This window comes from Anser cygnoides, chromosome 25 (assembly GCF_040182565.1).
Source record: "Anser cygnoides isolate HZ-2024a breed goose chromosome 25, Taihu_goose_T2T_genome, whole genome shotgun sequence".
NCBI classification, from domain to species: Eukaryota; Metazoa; Chordata; class Aves; order Anseriformes; family Anatidae; genus Anser; species Anser cygnoides.
The window spans coordinates 4295424-4323384 of NC_089897.1; the positions used below are offsets into that span (position 1 = coordinate 4295424).

At 63.6% G+C, this 27961-nt stretch overlaps 1 protein-coding gene and 1 long non-coding RNA gene across 7 annotated transcripts; one reads left to right on the forward strand and one right to left on the reverse strand.

The window, feature by feature from the left end:
- Window positions 1–1818: 1818 nt before the first annotated feature.
- TMCC2 (transmembrane and coiled-coil domain family 2) lies at window positions 1819–27798 on the forward strand. 6 transcript variants are annotated; one of them, XM_048071160.2, is made up of 6 exons: window positions 14741–14858; window positions 16427–16567; window positions 17246–17348; window positions 24806–25740; window positions 25910–26045; window positions 26609–27798. In XM_048071160.2, the coding sequence occupies exons 3-6, from the start codon at window positions 17319–17321 to the stop codon at window positions 26918–26920; spliced, it is 1413 nt and encodes a 470-aa protein (XP_047927117.1). In that variant the 5' UTR covers window positions 14741–14858; window positions 16427–16567; window positions 17246–17318; the 3' UTR covers window positions 26921–27798. The 6 variants fall into 6 exon arrangements, with proteins under 6 accessions (XP_066839013.1, XP_047927116.1, XP_047927117.1 ...); XM_066982912.1 differs by lacking the exons at window positions 14741–14858; window positions 16427–16567; window positions 17246–17348 and adding exons at window positions 1819–2216; window positions 8680–9186; XM_048071159.2 differs by lacking the exon at window positions 17246–17348 and having other exon boundaries at window positions 14720–14858; window positions 16425–16567.
- On the reverse strand, window positions 20626–23825 carry LOC125183608 (uncharacterized). Its single transcript, XR_010826547.1, has 2 exons — window positions 22922–23825; window positions 20626–21197 (listed from the first exon to the last, which is right to left on the reverse strand). It is a non-coding gene; the product is annotated as an uncharacterized lncRNA (long non-coding RNA).
- Window positions 27799–27961: the final 163 nt, after the last annotated feature.

The following is a 27961-nucleotide window of genomic DNA, read 5'->3' on the forward strand; positions in this document are numbered from 1 at the left end:
GCCCGGGGCTGGCGCCCGCGGCACCTGACAGGCGGCTCCTGGTGCTGGGCGGCCGCAGGGCGGGCAGGTGGGGTGCTGAGGGTCATCGGGGTGCGGGGTGGGGAGAGGTGCGGCGGGACGGGAACACAGAGCCAGAGAAACGGAGAACCACCGAAACAGAGAACCACAGAAACAGAGAAACACAGAAACGGAGAACCACCGAAACAGAGAAACACAGAAACAGAGAACCACAGAACCAGAATCACAGAGAAGCGTAGAACCATAGCGTCATGGAAACACAACCACAGACCCATAAAACCACAGAACCTTAGAACCATGGAATCGTAGAACCATAGAACCACAGAACCATAGAACCGTAGAACCACAGAACCGTAGAACCACAGAACCACAGCATCACGGAACCACAGAGGCACAGCAGCACAGAACCACAGCATCACAGAACCATAGCATCACAGAACCACAGCATCACAGAACCATAGCAGCACAGAACCACAGCATCACAGAACCACAGCATCACAGAACCAGAGCATCACAGAACCATAGCAGCACAGAACCACAGCATCACAGAACCAGAGCATCACAGAACCACAGCATCACAGAACCACAGCATCACAGACCCACGGCATCAGAGAACCGGAGAAGCACAGAATCACAGATTCCCAGCACCACAGGACCACGGCTTTAGAGAACCACACAATCCCAGACTCCTGGCACGGCCGCTTGTTTGCAGACCCCCCCCCCGCGCTGCTCCCAGGCCCTTTATTTCTTGTTGGCGCGAAGAGAGCCTGGCGAAAACGTCGTGCCGTGGCATGGCGGAGCTGGGAGCCGCCGCCCGGCCAGGCCCGTCGCGGAGCTCCGCAGCTGGCAGCGCCGCTCGCTGCTTACCCCAGACAGGGCACACACGGGTGGGGACGCGGGTGGGGACGCGGCTGGGGACACGGGTGGCAGCAGCAGGGCCCCGGCCTCGGGGCTGCACCAGGACAGGGGCAAAGAAGCACCGCGGGCAGGGCAGCCCCGGCCAGCAGCTCCCTGCATGGGGCCGCAGCGCGCTTCAGTGCGGAAGGACGGGGGAAGAAACAAAAATATGAAAATAAAATTCATTAATTAGTTCCAAAATAAAAATCTGCCAGAAAATAAAAAAAAAAATAATAAATTAAAAAATAATTTTAAAAAACGTTTAAACGCCAGAAAATAAAGGTGGCAGATTAAAATAAATTCGTTTTGAAATAAAAACTGCCCCTACGTTACCCAATTAAAAAATAATAATAATAATTTAAAGATTAAAACCGGCCAGAAATGAAAATAAGAAGTTGAAAGAATAATTAAAAATAAAAAACACCAGAAAATAAAAAACTAACTTAAAAAATAATAATTTTAAAATTAAAACTCGCCAGAAAATAAAAACGCCAAATTAAAAATAATAAATGAATGGCTTAAAAACGAAAAAGAAAAAAGTCCAGAAAACCAAAATACTAAATGCAAAAATTCAATTGCTTAATTTAAATTAAAAAAAAAAAAAATCCGCCAGAAAAGAAAAAGACTAAATTACCCAAACGTGAATGAATTAATTAAAGGGCAACGAACGGCCGCAAGGTACGCGACCGGAGCTACCAACAGGCCGCCCCCCGGTGCCCCCTTGCCCCCCGTTACCCCCCCCCTTACCCCCCGTTACCCCCCCCCGTTACCCCCCGCTCCCCCCCAGCCCCCGTCCCCTCTCCAGCCCCGCCCCGCCTCAGCCAATCGCGTCCCCCCGCCCCGCCCTCCCCGCCTCGCCATTGGCCGCGCCGCCCGCCGCTCCCGCTCCCGCGCCCGGTGCCGGCGGCCGGCGGCGGCGATGCCGGGGGGCGCGGGGCCGCCGCGGCGCGGGGCCGGCGGCCGGGCCGGGCCCGGCGGGGCGGCGGCGGCGGCAGCAGCAGCAGCGGCCGGGCCGGGGGCGCGCAGCCCTCGGGCCCCGCAGCGGCCGCCCGGCTGCCGCCGCCCCCCGCCGCCGCCGCCTCCGGTGCTGCGGCCGTAGGCGCCGCCGGTCGCGGCGGTCGGGGGCGCGGAGCGGCGGCATGAAGCGGTGCCGGTCGGACGAGCTGCGGGAGCCCGAGGAGGAGCCCGGAGGCGCCGGGGAGCCGCTGGGTGCCGCCGCTATGGAGGCCAAGGGAGGGGAGGCGGCGGCCCCCGAGGTGGGCGGCGGGCCTGCGCCCAGAGCCAAGCCCCCCGACCTCAAGGTGAGGCGCCGGGGGGGCACCGGGGGGACCGGGGGGTGAGGGCCCCTGGGTGGTTCCGGGGGTCCCCTCGGGGTTACCGGTGCGGCGGGCAGCCGCTGGGGTTGGGGGGGTCGGAGGGGTCCCAGCACCCCCGCGGCGCTGCTGGTGTCACCTTGGGGCGCGCGGTGCTCCCACCGGGGGGGGGGGCGGATCCCGCGAGGGGGCCGCCTTTGGGGTGAAGGTGCTCTCGGGGTGAGGAGGCTGCCAGGATGGGGAGGCTGCTGGGGTGGGGGTGGTCCCATGATGGGGGTGCTCTTGGGACGGGGGTGCTCTTGGTTTGGGGGTGCACCTTGGGTGAGGACGCACCCGGGATGAAGATGCTCTTGGTTTGGGGTCGCTCATGGGATGGGGACACTCGTGATTTGGGGGTGATCTTGGCTTGGGGGTGCTCTTGGGATGCTCTTGGTTTGGGGATTTCTTCGGTTGGGGGATGCTCCCGGGATGAGGACGGTCCCACAACGGTCGCAGGGCGGGGACGGTCCTGCAGTGATGATGCTCTGGGATGCTCCCGGTCCCAGCAGGTCCCAGCTGGGACGCTTCCAGGACAGGGACACTCCCGCAGCGGGGCGCTGCCGGGGATGGACATGCCCCGGGGTGCGGGTGCCCCCCGGCAGTGGTCACCCCCCAAGCTGGGGATGCCTCGCGGCCCGTTAGCACACACACAGGGCTCAGCACCACCGAGGCTATCACCCCGGCCCCCAAAAGCAGCGATAACAATAGGGCAGGGTGGGAGAGCTGGGGGGACCCCAGTGTCACCACCAGCCCTGGGCAAGGGGGCTGCGGGCAGGGGGGTCACGCTGTGGGGTGTTCCTGGGGGGGCTGCATCACCCCAGCGGGCTTCCCTGGGATCCAGGAGGGTCACAGCACCGTCCCCGTGCAGGGGGGCTGAGCAGACCCTAATAAATAACCCCCAGGGTTACCGTGCGGGAGGGCACGGGGTTAGGGCTGCGGCCCCGGGGCTGCTCCCTGCGTGCCTCCGGGCTGGGTCCGGTTAATGAGGAAAACAAGCGCGGCGCTGCGGGAGGCACCGCCGGCACGGGTACGGGCAGCCGGTCCCGGCTGAAGTTTGGGCAGAAATTTCCCGGGGGGGTTTGGGAAGGGAGCAGCTCGGGTCCCCGGCCCTTCGAAAAAAGGTCCCTGTGGCGTGGGGTGGGTTTTCCCGCAGAGCTGAATTCCCTGCTCGGACCTCGGGGGGTTTGCAGGCGCCGCAGCGTGGGGCGTGCTCGCGGGGTGGCGGCGGCTTGGCGGCACTTCCAGGTTGGGGCTTCAGAAAGACCGGGACAAAAGTTGGGAAACGGCCCTGGCCGCCCAGAGGGAGCCTGGCACCCAGGAAGGGGACCGTGGGGGGGGGACGCTCCTGCCTCGGCCAGGCGTTAGGTTGAGGTCCCGTGGGGAGCTGGGGAGCAACTCCAGGACTGCCGGGCCGCATCCCCTCCTCCTGAGCAGCAGCCTTGAAACAAAACCCCCGTCCCCGTGCTCAGCCCCGCTGCTCTGCTGCCTCCCGCGCCGACGTGCCGTGCCTTTTCCTCGCCCGGGTGGTGCCTTTCCTGCGAGGTGGCTTTGCTGGCGTGGGGCGCAGCCGCTGCCCTAACAGCTGGAGGGGACAGCCCTGCGCCAGGGGACGGCACGTCCAGGGGTGCCTGGGGTCACCCGGGGCTTTTTGGGGTGGGATTCCCTTACCTCGAGGGGGCTCAGGTGCCACCTGGGCTTGGCCAAGGGCTGCCTCCCATCCGCGTGGTCCCCGGGCTCCATCCCACCGCCTGCGTCCATTTTCACCTGTGCAAAACCAAAAAGGGGGGGGGGGGGGGGGGACAGGGGCCGAAGGAGCTCCAAGCTGCCTGGTGTGTGAAGAGGAGGTGGCAGCGGGGCTGTCACCGGGAAGCCGCCCGCGTCCCTCGGATGGCGCATCCAGCCCCGGCTGGAGCTCGGCCTGGTCCAGCTCGCGGCGACACCGGCAGCCAAAGTGCCATTGATTTTATTGACGTGGGGACGGTGCCCTGATGCGGGTTCGCCTCTTGATGCCCGCCTTTAACGCGTTTGCAGCTCGGCAATTAATTGCCTGAACCCTCCAAGTTGCTTCGCCAGGCGCAGCGCGGGATGAATTGCGGCCCGGTGCTGCCCGCAGCCTCCGCGGGGGAGCCGGCTGCTCGCTCCTGGCCCCGCCACCGCCACCGCAAATTCGGCCGCTTCGCCTCCTGTCGCTGCGATCGGTGGCAGCTTTAGGAAGCAAACCGTAATCGGAAGGATTTCCTGCCCCAAACCCCGCTGGAGCTGCTCTTCCCGTGCCGCGTCCGCCGTGCCGGGGGGTGCCCAGCCCCCGCGGGCCGGCCTCGTGCCCCGCACTGAGACCCGCAAGCTCAGCTCCCAGCGGGCGGCCAGTGAGCATCAGATGTCAACTATTTATTTTTTTTTAACGCTTAAGACGCTTTTGAGCTGGTGACCTGGAAACAAAAGGCTGCTTTGTGTTGTCTCCGTCCCCAAACCCCAGCAAACCCACGGCCGCTTCGCTTTCCCCAGCCCCACATCCAGCTCCTTTGCCGAGAGCGAGGGCTCCATTAGGGGAAAAAAAAAAAAAAAAAAAAAACTTCTGGCAAAAGCAGATGCATGACACATAGTTCTGCTTAAAAATATGTTGGGTGGCAGCGATTTCTGTGCTCTGCAGCAGAGTGACTGGATCCATACAAAACACTGCAGAGGGAAGCAGCCGGGCCTCTCCGGCTGGAGGCTGCTGGGGTCCCGCGGTGCCTCCCCGGAGCCGTTCCCTGCTCGGCCCCACTCCCGCTTCCCCTGAGCATCTCTCATCTGAGCGCTTCCCCTGGGTTTCCTTCTATTTTCCCAGAGGGGCTGCTCTGACGGAGGGCTGGAAGTCGAAGCCTGACATCCTTTCTCTAGTTTCACCGTCTCGATCTTCACGGCTCTGGCCACTCCCTCCTTCGCACCCAGAACCCAAAAGAGCAGCAGCGACTCCAGGGCGCCGTCCTGAGCCCTTCCCCTTCCCCGGGCCTGATCCAAACCCATGCAAAAGGAAAATCAGCTTCCCGGGGGCTTCCTGGAGCCTCTCGTGGGGCACGGGGCATGAAGGACACGGGGAGGTCCCACCATGGGGTGCGCAGCCCCTGCTGTGGGTGCAGTGGGTGCCCTGCCCCGAGCAGTGGGGCCGGGAGGGGGGTGGCTGGGGGGTCGGGGGGAAACGTGAACCCCCCATTCCCTCGTGGCAGCCCCGTCCCGCTGCCTGGGTTCATTTTTTTTGCCCCTTCCCGGGGCAGGATGTAGAGGACGACACTTCTCCATAAAGGTCGCCGGTCCCTATTCTGAACGCCGAGGTACATTTATATTTAATCCCTCGCACGAACAATTTTCCGAGCGTATTTTGGTCTGAAAAGGACACTGCCAAGGTGAGCTGGGTCCCCTGGGGCTGGCGGAGCAGAGCTGCTGTCAAGCAGCTCGAGCAGCAGCAGCGTGGTCACCGGAGCAGCTTCATCCGTCACCGCCTCCCCCAAAGCTCTCGGGGTGCCGGCAGGGACCCCAGCGGGTCCCCCCCGTTCCACCTGGGGGCTTCACGCTGAGCCCCCAGCCCCCGAGGAGAGCACCCTCCCGGGCAGATGTTCCTGGGACCCCAGCGCGTTCCCAGGGCTCGTTCCAGGCGCGGTGGCAGAGTGAAAGCTCTCGGTGCTGCCCCACGGGGGGGGGGACCCTGCCCTGGTCCCCAGCCTGGCTGCGGGGTGCTGGTAGGAGCTCCCCCCGTGCCCTAAAACACTGGGTGTCGGACGGGATGGATGCTTTGGGGTGCTTTGGGGGGGTTTTCCAGTCTCTTTGCAGTGCTTCCAGCGGGCTGCCGAGTCTTGGCTGGAGCCCCTGGGCGGGCCAGGGCTATAAATAATTATTAATAAGAAGAAGAGTTGAGCGGGACTGCGCAGCGTGGGGCTGTGCTGGGAGGTTATGGCAACAAGATCCCCTCCCTGCGCGTCTGAAACCCAAGAACGGAGGTTTGGGTACTGGGGCAGGGCCCAGCAGAGAGCAGAAAAAAACATTTAGGGAGGAACCGGGAGGTTTCGGCACAGGGGGGGCATCGAGGGCAGAACCCAGCGGTCCCCCAGCGCGGTGCAGGGGAGCAGCATCCTGGGACGGTCATCGGGATCCGTGCTTTCCTGCAGGATCCATAGGTTTGGGATCAAGGGGGGCTCTGGGGTCCTTTCCAGCCCCAGTGTCCCCGTGGGGCCAGGCAGAGCGGTGGGCTGGAAACGGGGGATTTTGTGCAGCTCGAACTGAGGTCGGGTCCGCTCGCGGAGGGACGCCAACCGGGAGCAGCTCCTCGAAGTCTGTGGAAACCAGGCCCTGGCGTCAGCAGGAGCCCCTGCCCGCGTTAATAACAGACCCCAAAAAGATGTATTTCGGTAATAACCCTAGCGCCGTACAGCTGGCCACGCAGCCGGATTAACCGCCGTGTCCGTTGCATCAGTTATTAAGCAACGGCCGTTCCAAAATAGCCCGTGCAGATGCTCTGTTCCGAGCCACCGGGGGCCGCGTGCCAGAAAAATGCCTCTGCTTTGGGAGCGCAGTCAGACCCCGGAGTAACGTCAGGAAGCGGAGCTTTTACAGCGGGAAATGTTCTGCAATAACCATCGCGCGGTTCTGCCTCTCCTTGTTGCTCTTCCCTTCCCTTCCTTTCCCTTCCCTCCCCACAGATCTCCCCAGTCCCGGCGGAGCCCCTGAAGGGTTCTCTCGGGAGAAGCTGGAGGGGGCCCAAGGAGAGGTGTTGGTTTTGTGTTGGTTTTTCCAAAAAGGTGAATTTCTATCGGATGGAGCTGCCGGGCTCCGAGAGCAGCCGCCTTCCCCCTGCTGTGCCGCTGCTGTAGGAGTGCCTTCATGGCAGGCTTCGCTTTGGTTTCCTCCCCCTTTTCCCCGAGGCAGGGCAGTGTCCTTGTTCCCACCCGCACCTTCCCAGGGGCTAACTGCGCGCCCGGGGCTGCGCCGTACCCTCGGTGGTGGGAATCTGGGGGTTTGGCGTTACTACCTACCTAATGCTCTCTCTTGTTTCCATAGAGACTCTATAAATAGAAGAAAATTTAAATCACAATTTCCCCGAGTAGCAATTCGGCACCGTGGATTTATTCTATACTTCTGGGGAAAAACCACAAGGATATAGGTTTTCATTACGGGCGGATAACGGAAGGATTAAGGGCTTTCCCTGCAGCGTTTAGCGACACGGGAGCTCCTTGCTGTCCGTAACACCCCGATTCTTCGGGAATACTGCGGGTGTGATGAGAATTAGGCCCTTACGGGCTGGGACACTGGGGTTTTCGTGCCTGGGGTTTTAGGAGGTGGGGTCCTTTCCGTACAGACGCGAAGTCCCGTGGCCACCCGCAGCGCCTGGAGCCGGTCCCAGACCTGACCCCTCCTTGAAAAAGCAGGATTTTGCCACGTGCCTGCTGGGGCTGTTCTTAGCTCCCTGCTCGGAGCCTGCCGCTCGCTTGTTTTCAGGCACGAGTAAATGACGGCGCTGCGATTGCCGGAATCGGCACCCCCAGGGGGAGGTCCCAGCCGCACCGAGTCAGGGGTGAAATGTCCCCGCACCGCAGCAGGGTCGCGATCGCCGGCCTCAAGGCTCGGGTGCTTCGCTTAGCTCCGAAACAGAGACGGTGCCGAGAGCAGCGGAGCAGGCTCGTGCCGCGTTGTCTGCTGGTTCCTGGGGGTGGGGTGAGGCTGCCCTGGCCATGAGCCGCGGTGTCACCGTTAACGGGGCCAGCCTGGTCCGTGCTGGGCTGGGGGGCTGTGGAAAATCCCGTTTTGGAGAGGAGCTGGCTCTTGGCAGCGCGTTGGCGGCCGAGGCTCCGAGGCAGGGGGTGACCGTGGGTTTTCTTGCTGAAGAAAATGCCGCTCTGCCCCTGCTGCCCCTCGGGTCGAGGTGTCTCAGAGGGACATGCGGCTTTGTACGGGGCTTCCTGCAGCTCTTGGGGCTGCCAGCACCCGTCGGAGACCTTCCCCTGGTGTGGGTGGTGCTGCTGGAGCCGTAGCCCTGAGCCATCCCGAGCCACCTCGCGTGTCCTCAGCCCTCCGTGCCGCCAGCTGGGCGCTGACGTTGGACAGCCACGGGTAGGAGCAGCCGTGCCGCAGCAGGGCTGCCTCCCCCGGCGGGTCCCTTTGGGCTGGTGCGAGGGTCCCCAGCACCCTCCCGAAGCTCTTTAGCCCCTTAGCATCCCATTTCGGTGCGGTGCTGACACGGGCACCGTCCAGCAGAGCCGCGCGGTGGGCTGCGGCGCACAGCTGTGGCGCGAGCCGTGCCAGGGACGTCCCGGGGGGACATTTGTCACTTGCCAGGGCACCTGTGACATCCAACTGCTGCAACATCTAACAGCCCTGGGCGCGAGGTGACGCCAGCCTTTCGGAAAAGTAACGGGGCATCGTTTCCTCTCTTCCCCTGCAGAAAATCCAGCAGCTGTCCGAAGGCTCCATGTTCGGCCACGGCTTGAAGCACCTCTTCCACAGCCGGCGGCGGTCGCGCGAGCGGGAGCACCAGAACTCGCAGGACTCGCTGCCGCCGCACTACGGGCTGTCGGACCACGACTCCCCCGACGAGAAGGAGCGCTCCCCCGAGATGCACCGCGTCTCCTACGCCGTCTCCCTGCACGACCTCCCGGCGCGCCCCACCGCCTTCAACCGGGTGCTGCAGCAGATCCGCTCGCGCCCCTCCATCAAGCGCGGCACCAGCCTGCACAGCGGCAGCCGGCGGGCCAAAAGCGGCTCCTTGGAGCCCCAAAAGGGCAGCCCCCACCTCGTCCGAAAAGCCCCCCAGGACAGCAGCCTCACCGCCATCCTGCATCAGCACCAGGGCCGGCCCAGGTCCTCCTCCACCACCGACACTGCCATCCTCCTGGCGGAGAGCGGGGCCGTCTACCTGCTCACCGAGGACACCGAGAGCCTGGCCGATAAGGTAGGGCTGCCACGGGGGGGTCGGCGGGGGGCGCAGGGGGGCACGGGGCCAGACGTTCCCTCGGGGTGCAGGGGGCTTGCGGAGGACGGCTCCTCTCCTCCCCCGGGTGAAGGCTGCCGGGGTTTGTGCCTCTCCCAGGGGAGGGGAAAGCAGGGACGTGCTGATGCCCAGGCCCAGAGCGAGGTTTGAGGGATGGAGGAGGCCTGGTAAGAGAGGGATCCTATTAGGAATCCCACCTGAGGTCTTTAGCACAGCACTGAAGCCACCTGCACCACTGCTCCCGTTCCTCCACGCGCGCAGCTGGGCTCAGGTTTTCTCCTGGAAGAGCTGGGGCAGGAAGGGTGCAGGGACTGAAAACACTGATTTTTCACTTTGCTGTGAACAAATATTTCCCATCCGAGCTGATTATCTGTTTCTTTGAGGAGGTAACTGCTGTCCTGTTGACTGTCAAACAACTGTTGGATCTGCTGATAACCCAGAGGGGGGTTACTGTGCAGAAACTGCTGAGGGGCGCTGGTGCTCAGCCCCGCGTCCCGGCCTGCAGATGGATTTCGAGAATGAAATTCATGCTGGGAAGCAGTCCCAGCACCCAGTCCCTGCTGCTAACCGTTACAGCGGGACACCCAGAGAGCCTCAGGCCACAGCCGGGACGAATCCAAGTTTGGACAGACATCAAGGACGCCAGCTTGGTTATTCGCCGAGAAGGGATGGGGATAAGCAAGGCTGCGTTCAGAGCCGGTTATTTTAAAGGTGCAGGGATGGGTGAACGCAGGGTGAAAGGAGGAGTGATCTTTGTGGACAAAATTGCCTGGTGGGGCTGCTCGTGCCCAGCCCTGGCCCAGCAGAGAATTGCTCTGTGCCGGGCCGAGCCTGCGAATGGGTGCCCACCCCCCCCCGCTGTGATTTTTAAACCGCGCCGTGCATAGCTAACAGAGAGGCTGGTGTTTCCGTCTCGCGTTTAGCCCTGTTAATTATGAAACAGCTGAGATTAGCACGGCCGCACGGCACGCTGAGGACAAGGCGCGGGTGGCGGGAGGCGAACGGCGCACGCAGCGGTGCCGGGAGGGCAGGGGGCTGCTGCCAGGGGCTGGGCTGCCCCCGTGGCGTCCCCTGCTGCTTCTCAGCCCCGCCGAAATGCGCTGGGTTTGGCACTGCTCTGGCCACAGAATCCTTAGCCCAGCACTCGGAAATAAAGGATTGCAAGGATTCTCCGTGTTGGCTTCTTTTCTTAGTGTCTGGAGCTTGCGGGTGTCAGCCGTCCGCAGCCCCGGGGGCTGGAAACATCCCATTTTTTATAATTTAAGTCCCAGCAGTGGGTTGGCAAAGCTGAGGATTGGGGCAGGGAGGTGGCCAGGTGGGCTCAGGCAGCCCCTGCCTGCGTTGTCGGGTGAGCTGCTGAGTTTTGGGGGGCTCAGCGGCACCAAAAGAGGAAGGGCAGCGGCGGCAGGTCGCAGGAGGGAGGCGGCAGCACATGGCTAAGATGCTTTGCATGTCCAGGAATAGCTCAGTAATAGGATGAAGGCGGCTGGGCAGAGCTTTGGGGTGCGCTAGCAGAGGGGGTGTCAGGTCCCGAGGAGCAGGGCTCGGGGCGATGCTTTCCCTGCGCCCCCCGAAGCTGCTCCTCTCCCCTTGGCACTCAGTGCCCGAGAGGGAAATCTGACCCGGACGCTCCCGTTGCCCTGTGAGGTAATGGAAAGAGGCTAACGAGATACTTTTTCTTTCTCTTTTCGCTCGGCTTTTCCTGCGCCGCCGCCTCGGGCTGCAGCTGGCGCTGGCGGCTCGTGGCAGGTGCCAGCGCCGGTCCCTGCGACGGTGGCGTGGGGACGGGGGCGCCTCCGGGACGTGGGAATCTGGCCCCAGAGGAGACGCACGTCACTGCGGCTGCAGCTTGGCAGGAACCAGCTATTTAGGTCCTCCTCCTCCTCACTTACAGACCCAGACCCGCTGCCCCTGCCCCGGCAGCCCCGCTCCTCCCCGCTCCCTCTCCTCCAAGCTGCGCCCGCACAGGGCCCAGTTCAGGTGCCCAACCTCAGCGTCCGCAGCCCAAATTTCCTCCAGCTGGCCCCTGGCTTCTGCCCTGCAAGGAGCCCGGCCCTGCGGGTTCCCCTGTGGTTGCAGACAAAATTTCGAGCCAAAGGAGCTCGCACCGGGACTGGCACCCGCAGCGAGGGGGGAGCAGAGCGGGTCCGGGACTGCTCACGGAGCGGCACAGAGCGCAATAAAGGGATGAATAATTAACTGCATATGGCACAAAGAGTAGTAAGAAGAGAGGCAATACTGGCGCCTTTGTGGAGCAGTGGAAAAAGAGCTATTTAGAGAAACAAGAGCTATGTGATATTCTCATGCCATATTATTTTTCCACGGCCCAAAGGAAGGCCGGCCTCCTGCCCGCAGCCGCCTCGTCTTCTGCAGGGGCTGCCGGTGCCGCCGTGTCCCGGGGCTGCAGCACCATCCTGCCTGGGCCGGGCACCGCCGCCTCCTCCGTCTGCCTCCTCCATCCCTCCGTGGGTACCGTGGGCAGAGAGGGTGCCAGGGGGGTGGGTGCTTGGCACCGCCCTGCAGAGCCCATCGGCCTCACCTGGCCTTGGCCGAAATGCTGCCCCTTCCTTCGGCTGCGAATCCAGCAGCCACCGAGGTCCCGGGGCAGGCAGGAGCCTTGCAGGATGATTAAAGCGTTCGGCACTTGCACGCTATTGAAAATCAATCTCTGCGGGCGGGAGGAAAACCTTCTTCCCGGGGCTTGGGAGGAAGCCTCGGCTCTGCAAAGCCCAGCCCGCGCCGCTCCCTGGGTGCAAGGCTCCGGGCAGGGTCCTGCAGAGAGCTGAACAAGCAAACCAGCCCCTGCGTGCCCACAGACACCTGGAGGGGCGAACCGGCAGCCTGGCGGGACGCACCAAGGGCACCACGGCCTTTAGTCTCCCCGTTTCACCCTCGGACTGGAAGCCGGAGCCCCAGGGGAGCGAGGGCCCTTGCAGAAAAACCGTTTTCCCCAGAAGCTTCATGCTGAATTTTCCACTCGTTGCGTAACAGCCCGAGTGCGCGCGCTGGATTAATCCCTCGTGGAATTGCTCAGCCTCAGTTTTTGAGCAGCTCTTGCCTTTTTGTTTTATTTTTTTCCTCTAGGCTCCTGCCGGTTTGCCCTCCCCACCTTTTTGAGCTGCTTCCTCACTGAGACCCCATGGTCCCCACCAGCTCCGGGCCACCCCGTGTCCTCCCCACCGGAGGCAGCCACTGGGGGACGAGGCTTTGCCCGGGGGAGCCGTGGCGGGGAGCGGCCGGGATGGGCGGCCGGAGGCACGGGGACAGGACCGCGGCAGTCTGGGCGCTCAGCACCGGGTGCTGGTTCTGGCTGGGGCTCGGTGTAACCGGAGAGCTGTCCCGTGTGCCCCCACGCCGCAGCCGCGCTGCCTGAGCCGTCCCGTGCCCCGGCACAGCTGCCCGAGCGGTAACCGGAGCCGCGTGGGGCCGCGCTCAGGCCCCCCAGAGAAGGGCTGGCACCGTCCCCGCGCGCCGCAGCCTGGCAGGGGACGCGGCTGGGGACACGGCTCTGCTTTGTGGGGGTGCCCCCACCTGCAGCACACGTCTTTGTGGCTGCCCCCGGCCTCCCCCGTTGGGCACAAAAAGCAGCAGAGGTGAGGGTGGGATCAGAGGGAGGTGGCACAGCTGTCCCCTGCCCCCTGCGGGCAATGGCACACGGCTTGGGACCTGCGGTTCTGTAGGTTGGCGCTGCTTTGGGAATCGCAGCCGTGCCCTGCGTGCCCAGGGATTTGGAACAGAATAGGGTAGGGTAGGGTAGCGTAGGGTAGGATAGGATAGGATAGGATAAAATAGAACAGTTCACTCAGAAGAGACCTTCATATGTCACCTAGTCCATCTGCCTGACCTCTAAAAATTGCCCTAAACCAGATTTTGCTCCCCAAGGAGCCCCTCGGGTGTCCTGGGGGAGCCCCTTCCCGGGGTGCGGGTAGAGGTGGCGGGGAGCAGCGCTGGGTTTCCAGCTCCTCTGCTCCCCCAGGCTCGCTTGCCTGCTGCCCAAAGCCAGGTGGTGTTTTCGGGGCGCACCTTTGTGCCTCTGCCGGGATGTGCTTCATGTGTGCTTGTGTTTCACACGAGGACGTGCTGACTTGCAGACCTGGGGGCACGCGGGGTGGTGGCAGGAGCGGGGCAGAGCGGGGCACGCATGGCAATGGGAGCGTGCTGGAGAGCTGCCCCCTTGTCTCGCTAATCTCCTCCTGGTGACCCACCAGCGCGGGGCAGGCGGGCAGGAGGCGATTACCGCCGGGCCCGGCCACCGAGCCGGCAGCGGCGGCTGCGGGTCCCCCCCCTTGGGCTCCGAGCCCCCCCCCGGCAGCGGGGTCAGCCGAGAGCCGGTGCTGGCGGGGACCGAGCACCCCGGGGGGACCCTCGTCCCCGTCCCCGTGGAGGGGCCGTGGGCATGCTGCTGCCGGGGAGCTGCGCGGAAACCTGCGGGGCCTGCGGGATGGGGCACGGCCGGGTGAGCCCCCCCAAAACCCAGGGGCGGCGGGGCTGGGGGGGGGGGCCGGGGGTTGGATCCTGCCGTTAGATGGCAGCGTTACCGCACCGGCGTGCGTGGTTGCGGGTGGCACGCGTGTCCGTCTGTCCATCCGTCCGTCTGTCCATCCGTCCGTCTGTCCATCCGTCCGTCTGTCCGGCCGTGCCTCGCACAGCCCCGCTGCCCTCCCCCACTTACCCGCTCCCAAGTACCACGCGCGGCAGCGCTCAGCGCCGCTCGCCTTCGCCGGCCGGACCCGTGCCACACCCCGCAGCCGGCGCTGCGAAGGTGCTGCGAGGCCGCCTGCCCGCCGCCGGGCTCCCTGCCCCCTGCCCTCGCCGTCCCCTGGCAAGTGACAGCACCGGCTGCCACCGCCCCGCGCCTCCCACGGCCCTCCCGGCGCGGGTGCTTCCCCCGTGGGACGGCGGGGGGACGGGGGCGGCGGGGGGGGGCTCGTGCGCGTCCCAGCTTCAGGCCCGCGGATGGAGCCTCGCGAATTTACAGGCTCGCAGCCCGCGCTCGGGGTGGCTGCTTTGGGGTGGGGGGGGTCAGTCCTTGTAGCCCGATCCCCGGTGTCCTCGGAGGCACCAGCCCTGCGGTCACAGGGCAGGGTTCGCCCCGCTATATTTAGGTGCCCACCGTGTGCGCGGCCATATCAGGGTGAGGCCGGCTGTGCTCAGCGGGGAGACACCGGCGTCCCCTGAGCACCCACCGCGGGGGTGCTGCTGGCCTGGGGACACGGAGGGGGGTTTGGGGGGGGGCGCTCCGGGCAGCCCCAGCAGGCGAGCAGCGGCCGGGTGCCGCGGCACGGCTCAGCCTTCGCCCCGCTGCTCGGGGCACTCAGGCAAAGTTCAGCTCCCCTTCGCTGCCTGGCGTCCAGCTCGGCGCTGCCTGCCCCGGCTCGGCTCCGCTGGCATCCCAGCGCCTTGGGTTTCAGGGCGGGGAGGGGACGGACGGCTCGCTCGCCTCCCACGGCTCCGGTTACCCACAACTTGTCTCAGTCGACAACTGGGACGGGCGGAGGGACGGCGGGGACCCTGCGCAGCCCGGGCACGGCGCCTCGGGGCGCTGAGCAGCCCGAGCCCGGCTCCGGCAGGAGATGCCGCGGTGCCAGGAGCTTGCCAGTAGGAAGCCGGGTTTGCTCCACGGCGCTTCTGGAGTATCCTTTGTCCCTGCTGGGGAGGAGGACGCGGGGGTGGCACGGGTGGTGTGGCTCGGGTGGGGGGATGCTGCTGGGAGCTTTGGGTAGGGTTTCTCCTCGTTCCCTGCCTCAGTTTCCCCAGCTGGGAGCGGGGCCAACGCTTCCGTGCTGTTGGTGAAGTTCCTTGCATCTCTTTAGGAGGATTTGCTGACAAAGGCAAAGCGCGTCCTCCCTTCCCACCCAGACCCCGGGCAGGTTCTGGTGGTGCTAAAATCCCAGAGGAAGGAGCTGAAGGAGGCCAGCGGTGACTGCAGCGGGAAAAGTGGGAGCGGCGATGCCCCGCTGCCCCTGTGCAGCCCCACGAGTGCCGTGGGTCTCGGGAGGAGCTGCTGAGCTCCTCGGCAAACCGAGCCCCCGTCGGGCACTGCGGAGCTGGACATGGGCAAGCGCTGGCGTGCAGGTCGGTCCCCATGTCCCTGTCCCCGCGTGTCCCAGGGGAACGACGGTCCCTGCGTGGTGGCGGTGGTGGGGACTCGTCGCCTCCCTCCATGGGGATGGCGCTTTGAGGAGCGGTTGGGGAAGAGCAGATAATAGCTGCGAAGACAAAGACACCCGGGATTGCTGCTTAATTAATTCAGGAGAAGAAGAATATCAGGCTCTCGTACTGATTCACCCCCTAGCAAAAGACATCGTGTTCCTCAGCCTTCTCTGACATATGGCTGTTGTTTCCAGCCCACCCCCGGCTCCTGCTCGCCGACAGGCAGGGGATGCCAAACGCACGCTGCCGCCCGGCCCGGGAGGCGCGGGTCCGGCCGTGGGCTGGGGTGGGGAGGGGTGACCCGGTGGGGCGGATGGGGCAGGCTGTGGGTGGTGGGCGAGGGTTTGCGTCCATCCCCCAGCCCCTCACAGGCGGCAGCTGGGGGCTGTGGTGGGGCCGGGAGCAGAATTGGGCTCCTGGAGGCTGAGTCAGGATGAGCAGAGCAGGGTCCTGCCTCGGGACTCCTCGCCCTGCTGCGTCCGCCTCTCCCTACCTCCACCCGCGAACCCTTCCCATACAAGCAGCTGCAGATCCCCCACGGCAGCACCAGCACCGGCTCAGCTGTTAGCAGCGCCGACATCCAGCTGCAGCACGGGCTGGGGCTGCTGCTGGCACCTCTCGTACCGCGGGACCCAGCAGGAGAAGTGGCAGCACCACCCCTAGAGCTCCTGGGGTTCCTCCCTCCGGTAAAAGAAGAGGCAGAATTTTCCCCCAGATTCTCCCAGCGCAGGCAGGGCCCTGCTTGTGAGGGATGGTCCCTGCGGAGGAGCCCCTCGCGGTGACCTGCGAGCCCACGTCGTGCTCAGCTGGTGTCCCCTGGGTGCCGAGGGCAGCCTGGTGTGGCACCATGGCGGTGCCGTTTGTTCTCGGCGCCGGGACCGGCCCCTGCGGCTCCCAGCCTGTTGCCTCTCCCCTGGGCTCCCTCCCCGCTCGCCAGCCTTGCGCTGCTTGTTCTTGGCTGCTTCTCAGCCTCGCGGAGCCTCCTCTGCAAACGCACGGTGCGCCTTCCCCTGCCCCTTTCCGCTCCTTAACCACAGCCATGGCAGAGGGAGAGGAGCCGGCCGCCCCGCGCGGCACCGCCCCGGCGCTTTGCAGGAGTGACCAGGGCACCCTCATGCCCGAACCGCACCCTCCCGACTCCTGCCCTGGGAAGAGGATACTGCTCTTAAATTCCCTGCTGGGTGTCTTTGTAAGTATCCCCCCCTGCTCTCCTTCCAGCCTCCGGGCGCTGGCGAGGCGAGGACCTCGGGGTGCGCAGGGGCACGGGGCGAGGAGCGGGGTGGTGCCTGGGTGCTGGGTCAGGATGCGCGCGGGGCTGGCTGGTTCTTAGGGTCGGTGCAGCCGCTGGTCGCGAGGTTTCAGGTCTCCTTTGGAGCAGGTCTCCCGCTTTGGACTCCAAATACATCGGGGGAAGCGGGGGTTAGGAACGGTTCGGTTCGCAGGTCTTCGCCTCCATCAGCATCCCAGCTCCCGATAATCTGCCTGCAGCTTTCCGTCGTGGACACCCCGCAGCACAGCTTGGCTGCTCCTTCCCCTTTTCTTTTGTCCACGCTTCTCGGCTAAGCTGAGGCTCCGCGTGCTCCTGCTAAGCCCGGCTGGGTCAGCCGGTTACAGGCACTGGCAGGGGCACGGCGCAGCCAGCGAAGGCAGAGCCCGAGCCCCAAATTCGCCGTGTGTTGGTGCTGCACTGCTGGCTGACCTGTCTGTGGGTTTAGGTGCTCGGACAGGGATGTCGCAGGCAGTCGGGGCTGGATCCTGCACCGCTCAGCCCCAGCACGCACCGAACGCGCTGCGATTTTGTGGCGATCCAGGGATTTCCTTCGCACGGGAGCTGGGATTGATTGATTTCTAAATTTGCCTCTTACAGGCAGGCCTGAAAAACATAGCTCCCACTTTCTAAGCAGCGGACTCAAATCTCCTAAGCAGAACCGGTGCTAAGGATGAAGGGGAGTCCGCCGCCGGCGTCTCGGGTAATTTCCTTGCAAATCCCCCCCCCTTTTTCCTTCTGGCACGGAGGGAGCCGGGGCTGTGCCGGGATGCTGGGGCCATGGCTGTGCCGAGACCCCCGTGGGTGACAGCCAGGCTGCCCGAGCCGTCCCGGGGCTGGAGGGTGCCGTGGGCTTCTCACCCGTGCGGGAGGGAGCTGTGCCTTGGGGACGGAGGTGCTGCAGCCCTCCCTCGCTTTGCAGGGCACTAACAGGCGGCATTGCCACTGCTTCCATTATTTGCTGGCCTTCCCCGTGCGCTGAGGAGCTGCACACGGGTGGGTTCCTCTGCCCCCGGGGGGGCACAGCCCCGAGGAGCCCCCTCCTGCCTGACCGCAGCGCGGCTGCTCCGTGCTTGGGGGCTGCCGAGCGCTTTAACCCAGGGAAAGGTAAAGGAATAGCACAGAGCAGCGAGGGGGTTTCCAGAGTTCCTCGTGCGCCCGGGGATTTTTCCTGCCCTGCTGAGGCCGCGGAAGAGTAATGGGAAGTGACCTCTGGCTGCCGTGCTAAAACGAGAAGCGGCGTTAGGAGGTGTTAGAGCCGAAGATGACCGTCCCCCGCTAATAGGAGATGTGTCACGTCCGCAGGCATCCGCTGCCCGGGGCTTGGCCGGGCTGCAGGACCCGCCCTGGCGAGGGCACATTCTTCCTCAGAAGGAGGGCTCAGCACCCTGTGGTAGGCACGGCTGGTTTCTGTTCCCGGGGGGTTTAATGTAGGGGGGAATCGGCGCTTCTCAGAGGGGTCCGTGCCCTTTGTAGGGCTGCATCGGAGCCCGCTGCCCCTCGGGCACGGCGCTGGCAGGCACGCAGCTTGCTCGTGCCGACTCGGCGAGACGCAGGGAGGAAGGTTTTGCCTGCAAAATCCGAGGGGACAGACCTGAGAAACACGGGGGCTGCTGCGGGTGCGGTGTGTAGGAAGCACCCGTAGGGGTTTTGTGGCCTGCAGGGTCCCTGTGTCCCCAGGCACTGAGGCTGGCGTGGGGCTGCGTGTCCCGGGGCTGGGGCGTGGGGACCGAGCGGTCCCCTCCAGGGCCACTTCCCAACCTCGGGCCAGCAGCCCCGACCTGCTTGGGCAGACAGGGCGGGCGAGCCGCGCTGCTGGGGGCTGGATTCAGCCCGTCTGTTCCTCACCCTCGAGCACTGGCTCCCGAAATCGCCTGCCAGCCCTGCCGGGGCTGTTCCTGGGTGCCATGCACCGCGTCGGTGTCACAGCGGGTCCCTCGCTCGGGGGGACCAAGGGTTTTAGTGGGGTGTCGAACTGTGCTTTGGCAGCCTCACAGCACGGAGAGCTGTGGGCACAGGCACGGTGCTGGTGCAGGAGGATGCGCCGGGTCCAGCCGTGCCGGCTGGAGGCTGAGGGCGGCTCCAGGAAACGTGTCCCTGCCCCTGTGCCCGTTTCCTCCTGTCGTGCTGCTCCCTTATCTGCAGCCACACGCGGTCCTGCAGCCTGGGAGCACTGGCAGCCCGCAGCCGCCCTCGTCCCAGGCCTGCCAGAGCCCACGTCTGCACCCAGAGCCCCTCGGAGGCGGCAGCGTGCGCTTCCAGGGCAGGGACAGACGCGGGGACAGCCCGAGAGGTGACGGGAGGCGAGGCTGAGCCGTGCTGCGGGCTGTCTGCTCGCCTCAGCTGCGGGAACAGCACGGCCTTCCCCATTAAACATGGATCTGGGTCACGATCAGCTCATCGCTCTGGCCCGTACAATTAAATGTGTGGCTCAAAATACTTCCCGAGCTCTTGTTGTCGTTATGCCTTTTTTGAAAAAGAGCCTGGCCGGAGAACCGCAGCTGAATCCTCGTCGCTTAGCGCTGCGGCCGTGCAGATGCTCCGCTTGTGGTCGCAGGTGGTTTGAGGTTTCAGACAGCCCCAGCATCGCCGCGGTGCCCTCGGGGCTTTGGTCTGGCACAGGGTAAGGCTCTGGGCTCGAATTCTGCTTCGCTCAGCCGCTCGTATTCGGTCCTGGGAGCTGGGAGCAGACAAATGCACAGCTCCAGGTCTCCTTCCTCGCCCAGGGCTTTGGCTTTGGCCATCACAAGCTCCGCTGGCCCCGGCATAAAGCGGTGACTGACGGGTGGCTGCGGGCTGCTGCAGTACCAGAGCCTGCCACAGCCCTGCTTGCCTCTCAGATGTGCCATTTAATACCGCCTTAATTGCACGTGGGGGAATCACGGCTAAGAGAAAGCCGAGTATCAAGTACCTGGAGCTGGCGAGTGGGCGGAATGGCTGCTCTCGGCGTTGCCCCCTCCCGTGGCAGCGGCTCCCACAGCCGGTGCAAGCTTCCCCGTCGCTCCGAGCAGGCTGCCACGAGCGGCTGGTTCCTGGCTTCTGTCTCCCAAACCCATTTGGTGGCCGTGGTTTTTTTGGGTAGGGCTACAGGAACCGTCTCAGGCTGCTGTCTGGCTTTTAGGACAGTGCGAGGTGGCGCTGTGCCGGGGGCTGTGGTTGCGCCGTGTCTGCATGGCGCCTGTTTCGCTGCACCCCCAGCACGTGCTGGCGTGGGCAGGCAGCGACATTGCTTCGCTCCTGCAAAAACCTCCAAAATGGGGGGCCCAGACGCAGGGCCCCCAGCACCACAACCCCGGAGTGACTGCGGGGGGCTGAGCTCCCCCATGTGCAGTGCTGGTTTTTTGTTTTTTTTTTTCCTGCCGCGCTAAAACTGGGGCTCTGGAAGTTTACAGCGATTCCAAACCGTGGTGGGTTTCATTCCAAAATATTTGCCAGCGTAAGCCCCCAGCCCCGAGCCTGCATCACCGCGCAGGGCAAGCCCCGAGCGCGGTGGGTGCCCACGCGCAGCTGGGGACGGGGCCCCCCGGGAGAGCGGGAAGGGAGCGGAGAGCAAACCCCGCGCTCGCAGGCAGCCGTGGGCGTTAAACATGCAGGCAGAGAGCGCGGAGGTTTCGCTGCCCCCGTTCCCCCTGGGGACCCCCCCGCAGCGGGGCTCACCCCGGAGAGGTGAGGATCCAACCAGCTTGGCCTCGATCGCAGCCGGTGCTGGGCTGCAGGATGCGGCCGGCGGCTGCTCCCTGTCTTCGCTGCCGTATTTCTTCCACGCGTGGCTCCCACCCGGAATTTGGCTTTGTGTGCGCCTCAGCCGGGCTCTTCCCAGCCTTCGTGTCCCGGGCTGTGACGGCGCAGACGGTGGCGGAGCGGCACAGCACCCCGTGGCAGGGCACAGGCAGCGTGTCGGGGCTGGAGGCGGTGTGAAGCTCCCGCTGGGGGGGGGGGGGGGGGATGAGGGGTGTTTCTTGCGTTACAGCCCTGAGAGCTACAGTCGGCGAGAGCTGTAAACAGCTCGGGCGGATTTACTGAGTCGGCAAGCCCGCGGCACACAGTCAGCTCAGCCCCGATGCTGCGCTCGCTGCCCGCGCGCTTGGAAAGCTCGCGGGGCCGCGGGGACGGCTCTGCCGGGGGGGCTGCAGCCCTGAAATCGGGCTGGGGGCTCCGACGGGGGCTGCAGCCCCCTCGTCCCCGCTGCTGCCCCTAAACCCAGCGGCTGCTGCTGCTCCCGGCCAGGCTCCCTGCCATGGCAGCCCGCGCATCGCGGCCGGGCGCTGCGCCACGGCGGGGACGCGGCCGGAGAGCCCACGCCGAGTAGTCCTGGGGGACCCGACCCTGCCCGCGATGGAGGTAGGTCCCGCGGTCCTCGGGGTTGGAATAGCATCGCGGGGAGGGGGGCAGAGAGAAATGCGGGTGCTCTCGGTAGCTCCTTGCCGGTGCTGCCCGGAGGACCCGGAGACGCGTCCTCGGTGAATGGAGCCCAAGGCGCGATCTGTGCCGGAGCAGCGAGGGCAGGGTGGGGAGCTCTGCTGTCAGCCGAAACCCTTAACGTGCTGCTTACCTGTAAGAAAAAAAAAATATTTTCAGGCAGGGAAATGAGCGGGGGCAGCTGCTGCCCTCCCCTTTGTCCGACCGGGGTTGGTGTTGGCCACTGGGCAGGGCAGGGCAGGGCGCAGGGGGTACGGGGCTGCCCGCTTCGGTCTGTGCTGCGGGCTTGAAAGGAGAGTGGGAAGTGTGAGTCAGGGCTCCTGCTTCTATTTTCAGCTCCTGGGGTGGGTAGCGTGGTGGGAATAGCGGCTCCGCTCCGGGAGGCACAGGGCTGGGGATGCACACGGGGATGGGACAGGCTGGGGACGTCCCGAGCATCCCTGCGCAGTGCTGGGCTGGGTGCAGCGCCTGACTCACGGCGAGGATGCCGAATTGTGCTGGTAAAGCGCTTCGAGCGCCCCGAGGAAGAGGGGCCGCGGGGGCAGGCGCATTGCTGAGTGCCCCAGGGCTGACCTCCCCACGGCCACGTGGCGTTAGCTCATCCCCGGCGCTTCGCAGCGGGGCTGCAGCGTACGGAAAGCAGAATAGTTGGGAGCTTGAGTAAGCGTCTCGAGAGCTCTGTGCTCAACTTTGGAATAATTGTGCAATTTCTCACAACGGGTTTCGATCCCTTCCAGCCCACGGGTGTGCCGGCTGACCCAAAGCCCTGCGGCGGGGACGCGGCTGCAGCCCGGCCCCCCCCCAGCCCACGGGGCAGCTCCTGGCCCCGAGCTCCTCACCTGCCACCTGGGCTCTCTTCCACCAAACCTGCAGCAGCAAATAAAGCAGCGTTGCATAATTGTGCCCGCCCGTGGCCCTCCAAGTCCTGTTTGCTCAGCTTATTAGCTTGAGCCTTTTGCATATCTCAGCTCTCCTGGGCTGAACTCTGGTGATAAGAATCGTTTTTCTTCCCGCGTCCTGCATTCCTCCTGCATCCCACATCAGCCCCTGCTCTCCCCTCCGAGCGTGCCTGGAGAACAAGCGGGGGGAGCTGAATGGCGGTTTCATTTCAGCGTGCCTACCAGAATGTTTTCTGCATGTAGGGAAAGTGTGGCTTTTGCTAATCCCCCTGGTAAATCTGCTGCACAGTCATTTAGGCTTGCTGGGGTTTAGCAGGCACTGCCTGGTAACACTGCAGAGGTCTGTATTGGCTTTTTTTTGTTGTTTTTGTGGCTTTCAAAGCAATAACCTGCTGGGGTTATCGGATGATTTGCCCTCACACAGGGCAGAGCTTTCTGTGGTGCCTGGGGAAGGGATTTCACCCCGGCCATGTCAGCACAGATGGGCAGCATCGGGGCCGTGCTGCTCGCTGCCATCCTGCCCTCCCTTCCCCCCGTGCTCCCAAATAAACTCCCACAAATAAATCCCAAAGATTGGATTTGCAGGAGCTCAGCGCTGCACGAGGTCAGGCCTGGCCGGGGCAGCTGTGAAGACGGGGCTCAGTGCTTCCCAAACCTCTCCCGGTTTCTCTGAAGCCCCTGGGAAACGTCTGGGTCTCCCCACCTCTCTCCGGCCATGCCTTTTAAGCAATTTTCCTAATTAAGCGATTTGCAGGAAGCCCCGGGAGCCTGGCAGCAGTGCTCTGAAGGTCCTTGCATCCCCCAGGAGCTCCCCACAAACGAGGGCTCCTTCACCTCCCTGCCGTCACCGCTGCTTTGATGCACAGCTTGGATCCCCGCAGGTATCTCCCAAAAGCTCTGCTCGCCCGGCTCCTTCCAGCACCTGGTCCCCAGCAGGGCTCGTGCTGCGGGGTTGTACCTGACGTGCCTCGGCCACGTAATTGCATGGAAGTAACGAATTCAGCTTCAGGATAAGTGGAACGGGAGGCTCCGCCGCGATAACCCCGCGTTTCGTAGAGACGAAGTCTTCTTCGCTTCGTTGGCCCACTTTGGGTTTCCCGTTTCAGCTTCTCCAGGGCCGCCTTCCTTTTCTAAGGGCGGTTTTGGTCTTTGTGCATCTGGGAGAAAAGCAATTTCCTGCCGCTTCCAAGTTCTGCCCTTCGATAAGAAACAAAAGCGAAACCCTTCCGTGGGCCGCGGGCTGGAGCGGGGTGACTGAGGACAGCCTGGAGCAGTCTGCAAAGCCTGCGGCTTTGGTGGGTGGGTGGTTTGAGGGTTTTTTTGAAAAATGCTGGTCCATCAGGGATGAAGCCACCTGCAGCTCTGTCCCCGTTGCTCTGTGCAGGCTGGGGGCTGCTTGTTCTTCCCCTTTGCTCACATCCTGCAGCCCCGCCACGGGTTACGGGGCAGTAATGGAGAGACAGGAGGAGCCTTGCAGAGGGGCTGGGGGGTGCCTGAGCTCCCTCCCTGCCCTGCTGCGAGTCTCAAACCATCGCAAGATGTCCCCTGCATGAAACACCAACGTCCCGGTGGTCCCCAGCGAGCACAAGCCCTGTCTTATTTCCACCCTACAAACACCCCAGGGCCACGAAGGCAGGCAGAGCGCCTCGCAGACCCGCTGAGCAGCGAGGGAGGAGGAAACGCAGCAGCAACGGGAGGGAAGCATTTTTAGTGCTTCTCCGAGCCCTGCCTGGGACTCGCCACAGATGGGACCGTTGATACGCAGCGCCTTGAGAACATTCCTCCCTCCTGCACAAAGCATTTCCTGGTGATAACACACCCCTAAGTAATGATCTCGCAGCATTATCCCTATTAAAGGGTCATTCGGGGAAAGCGTGATGGAAATGAGAAATTATTCAGGGCTGCCAACAGTATTTAACTTTCAAGCAGCTCTTAATTAGAAGCCAGGAGCCATTTATACAACCGCGGAGATTTGCATAGGAATCCGCATGTAAAACCCAGCGACGGGGAAGATTTGCGATTTTCGGGCGGCGAGGGCTGGAGAGCGCGGGGCCGGAGGTTGGCGTGGAGGATTTGGGATTTGAAGAGTGGCCTCGGGCAGGTGGATTTCTCTCCCAGTTAAAGTTTTCCATCCCTAAACGCGCTGATAGGTGGCAGCATGTGCTTGCAGAGGGGTCCAGCGATGCCAGGTGAGAAACCCCAGGGAAAGAAAGCAGCTCGTGGCTCTGAGCATCCCGCCTGCTGCTGCCGAGGGTTCGGGGTCGCTTCCAAACCGGGGCTAGGGCAAAGCTGCTCCTTTCCTGGAAGACTCCGCTCTGTGTCTAGGCTAAGAGCCAAGGACCGAGGGCACGACTGAATTACCTGCAGGTGGCTCAGTCCCTGCTCACCGCCGTTCTGATGGCAGATCGGACGATGGGTTTCCATTTCAGCCCCTCCCATGGTGCTGGTGCCCGGCGCTGCAGGCAGCCCAGAGGCAGCTGCTGGTGTCTCTGCTTTGAGCGAGGACAGAAAGTCAGAGCTGAGCTCCCAGCGGTGCATTTTGCTTGCTGAAAGCCCAAACCAGCCTTTAAGGATAATTAATTTGGTGCTGCAGCCTCCAGCTGGCTTATTCCTGGGATGCCTGCAGTAGCGGCACGGCTGGAAAATGCTTGAGCAGCCAGAAAAAAAAAAAATAATCCAGTTTCTCCAAACCTATTCCCTGCTAACCATTCTCCTGCTCTTTCCTCCCCACCCCGCCGCTCCCGTTCCCCCCCTGCACCCCCGTGGTGCTGGGGGCTCCCCCTCCCCAGGGCTGCTCGGGCTTGGCCCCCGCTGAGCTCTGCCCTCGTGTTTCTGCTCGCAGCTGGACAAGGGGGACGTGACCGCGCTCAGCCTGCCCGCCGCCGCCGGCCACGGCGATGCCGACGGCCCCATCTGCCTGGATGTCCCCGACGGCACCCCCGACCCCCACCGGACGAAAGCTGCCATCGAGCACCTGCACCAGAAGATCCTCAAGATCACCGAGCAGATCAAGATCGAGCAGGAGGCGCGGGACGACAACGTGGCCGAGTACCTGAAGCTGGCCAACAATGCGGACAAGCAGCAGGCCTCCCGCATCAAGCAGGTTTTCGAGAAGAAGAACCAGAAGTCGGCGCAGACGATCGCGCAGCTGCACAAGAAGCTCGAGCACTACCACAAGAAGCTGAAGGAGATCGAGCAGAACGGCCCGTCCCGGCAGCCCAAGGATGTTTTCCGGGACATGCACCAAGGCCTCAAGGACGTGGGCGCCAACGTCCGCTCCAGCATCAGCGGCTTCGGCGGCGGCGTGGTGGAGGGCGTCAAGGGAGGCCTCTCGGGGCTGTCCCAGGCCACCCACACCGCCGTGGTCTCCAAGCCCCGGGAGTTCGCCAGCCTGATCCGGAACAAATTCGGCAGCGCCGACAACATCGCCCACCTGAAGGACACGCTGGACGACGGGCACCCCGAGGAGGCGTCGCGGGCGCTGAGCGGCAGCGCCACGCTGGTGTCCAGCCCCAAGTACGGCAGCGACGACGAGTGCTCCAGCGCCACCTCGGGCTCGGCCGGCGGCAGCAACTCCGGGGCAGGGCCCGGGGGTTTGGGGAGCCCCAAGTCCAACACGCTGGACAGCCACCACAACAACTTCGACACCATCCTGGAGGAGCTCCGGGAGATCAAGGACAGCCAGTCGCACCTGGAGGACTCCATGGAGGACCTCAAGGCGCAGCTGCAGCGGGATTACACCTACATGACGCAGTGCCTGCAGGAGGAGCGGTACAGGTAGGACCAGGGGGGCCGGGCTGGCGATGTGCATCACCCGGGGTGGCTCTTTGGGGACCACGAGGCCCCTTCCTGGAAAACCAGATGGTTTTCCCAGCATTAGGGGGAAGGAGGGTGGGGGCTTTTTGGGGTCCTGCCCGCCCCAGTGCCCCTCTGTCCCCATGCCCAGGTACGAGCGCCTGGAGGAGCAGCTGAACGACCTCACCGAGCTGCACCAGAACGAAATGACCAACCTGAAGCAGGAGCTGGCGAGCATGGAGGAGAAGGTGGCCTACCAGTCCTACGAGAGGGCGCGGGACATCCAGGTAAAGGGAGCGCCAGGGCTCAGCACCGCGCTGTGCCCTCCACCAGCAGCACCAGGGAGGGACAGGGCGCAGGCAAGGGGCAGCCCTTTTTCAGTGTCAGCACCTTCCAGATGAGGTCCTTGCTGTGACAGCATCACAGCAAAAAGTGGGTACCTAAGCCATGTCCCCAAAACACCTGTCTGTGTCCCAGCATGTCCCTGCTGTGCTGAAATCCAGAGGTGCTCACAGCAGCGCGAGGCTCGGGGTGGGTGGCTGGGCAGTTAGGAGCCACACGGGAGCCAAGGCATTGCCCCTGCTGTCCCGGACTGGGTCACGTCCCCTGCTGCAGTCGGTACGTGTGGCACAGAGACCCCAAACAGGTCTCTGTGGCACAAAGACGCAGCGCAGACAGGGCGAGGACTTGCAGAGGGAAACCCCTTTCCACCACCACCGTCACGGTGAGGTTGGGCACACGTCGGAGCTGCGCAAGCAAAACTTCGCAGTCTCAGAGCGTGGGGGTAAATCCCCAAATCCCCAAATCCCTCGTCGCCCCCGGTCGGGTCTAACGCGGCTGCGTCCCGCAGGAAGCGGTGGAGTCCTGCCTGACGCGGGTGACCAAGCTGGAGCTGCAGCAGCAGCAGCAGCAGGTGGTGCAGCTGGAAGGGGTGGAGAACGCCAATGCCCGGGCGCTGCTGGGCAAGTTCATCAACGTCATCCTGGCCCTGATGGCCGTGCTGCTCGTCTTCGTCTCCACCATCGCCAACTTCATCACCCCGCTCATGAAGACCCGCATGCGCATCCTCAGCACCGCCCTGCTCGTCCTCTTCCTCTTCTTCCTCTGGAAGCACTGGGACTCCATCACCTACTTTCTGGAGCACGTCCTGCTCCCCAGCTGATCCGCGGCTCCGCTGCTGCAGCCTGGGGGCTTTCCGTATCCCATGGAGGAGGGGATGGGATGGGAGGGGGGGACGCAGCAGTCTGGAGCCTTCGGGTCGTTTCTTCGCACGCGGTTCGGTCGCTTTGCCGGCCCCCGCTGCGCCTGGCTGCCGTTGCTCGGAGCGTGGCGGAGTCGGTCCCGCGGGATGCTCAGGGAGGGCAGAATGGGGAACGAGGAGGAGTTTGGGAAGAAACTGGTCGTTTATGTGGCGGCGGGTTTTTCTAGGGGTTTTAGGCTGTTTTTTAAGGTCACTCGGTTCTGAAAGTCCATGGGAAGGTCTGCAGAGCCCGCTTCGGGGCTGTCGGGAAGGATCGAGCTGGACCAAACCTGGCTCCGGGGGTTACTCAGGGCTGGGTTTTTCCTTTCGTCCTTAAAGACCAAGGTGGTAAAAAGTCCGGGGATGGAACAAAAGCGAAGCACGTGGTGACAGAGAAAATGGGTCCAAGGCAAGTGTCGCTGAGCCCGGTGAGCTCGCAGCGGGACGTGCGCGGCTGAGCAGCTCCTGCCGACCCCGCCACCAGCTGTCCCCAGCGCCAGAGACAGCACCAGCACTGGCACGAGTGAGACCCCCCCTCTGCTGGTTTCCCTTCATTTATTTATTTCCCCCACACACCCACCCTTTGCCTTTAGTCGATCTGATCTCTTCAGGGACACCTGGACTTGCCAGCATCACGCCTCTGAGTCCTCCAGCCTCTGCAACGTGTCGTGTGTGTGTGCGTGTGCGTGCGCGTGCAGTTTTTAATTTAATTCAAGACTCTGTTTCCATTTGTGAATCAAAGCTGGTAGTGCCAGGGGAGGCAGGCAGCTGCCTTCCCAGCCCTACACAAGAGCACAGCATGCTGTCTCGGATGTTTCTTAAATTATTTCCTACATATATATTTATGTAATATATCTCCACACACACACGTATATAAAATATATATATATATATATATAAGATACATGCACAGTCAGATCCTCCTCTGGTGCAAATGGGTGCAACTCCGCCGACGCCGGAGGC

Bases quoted from the DNA above. Each gene is read 5' to 3' on its own strand.
- TMCC2 (XM_066982912.1), top strand. From the start codon at position 2,055: ATGAAGCGGTGCCGGTCGGACGAGCTGCGGGAGCCCGAGGAGGAGCCC. The intron at 9,187-24,805 runs GTAGGGCTGCCA...TTCTGCTCGCAG, and splicing joins CCGAGAGCCTGGCCGATAAG to CTGGACAAGGGGGACGTGAC. The intron at 26,046-26,608 runs GTAAAGGGAGCG...TGCGTCCCGCAG, and splicing joins AGAGGGCGCGGGACATCCAG to GAAGCGGTGGAGTCCTGCCT.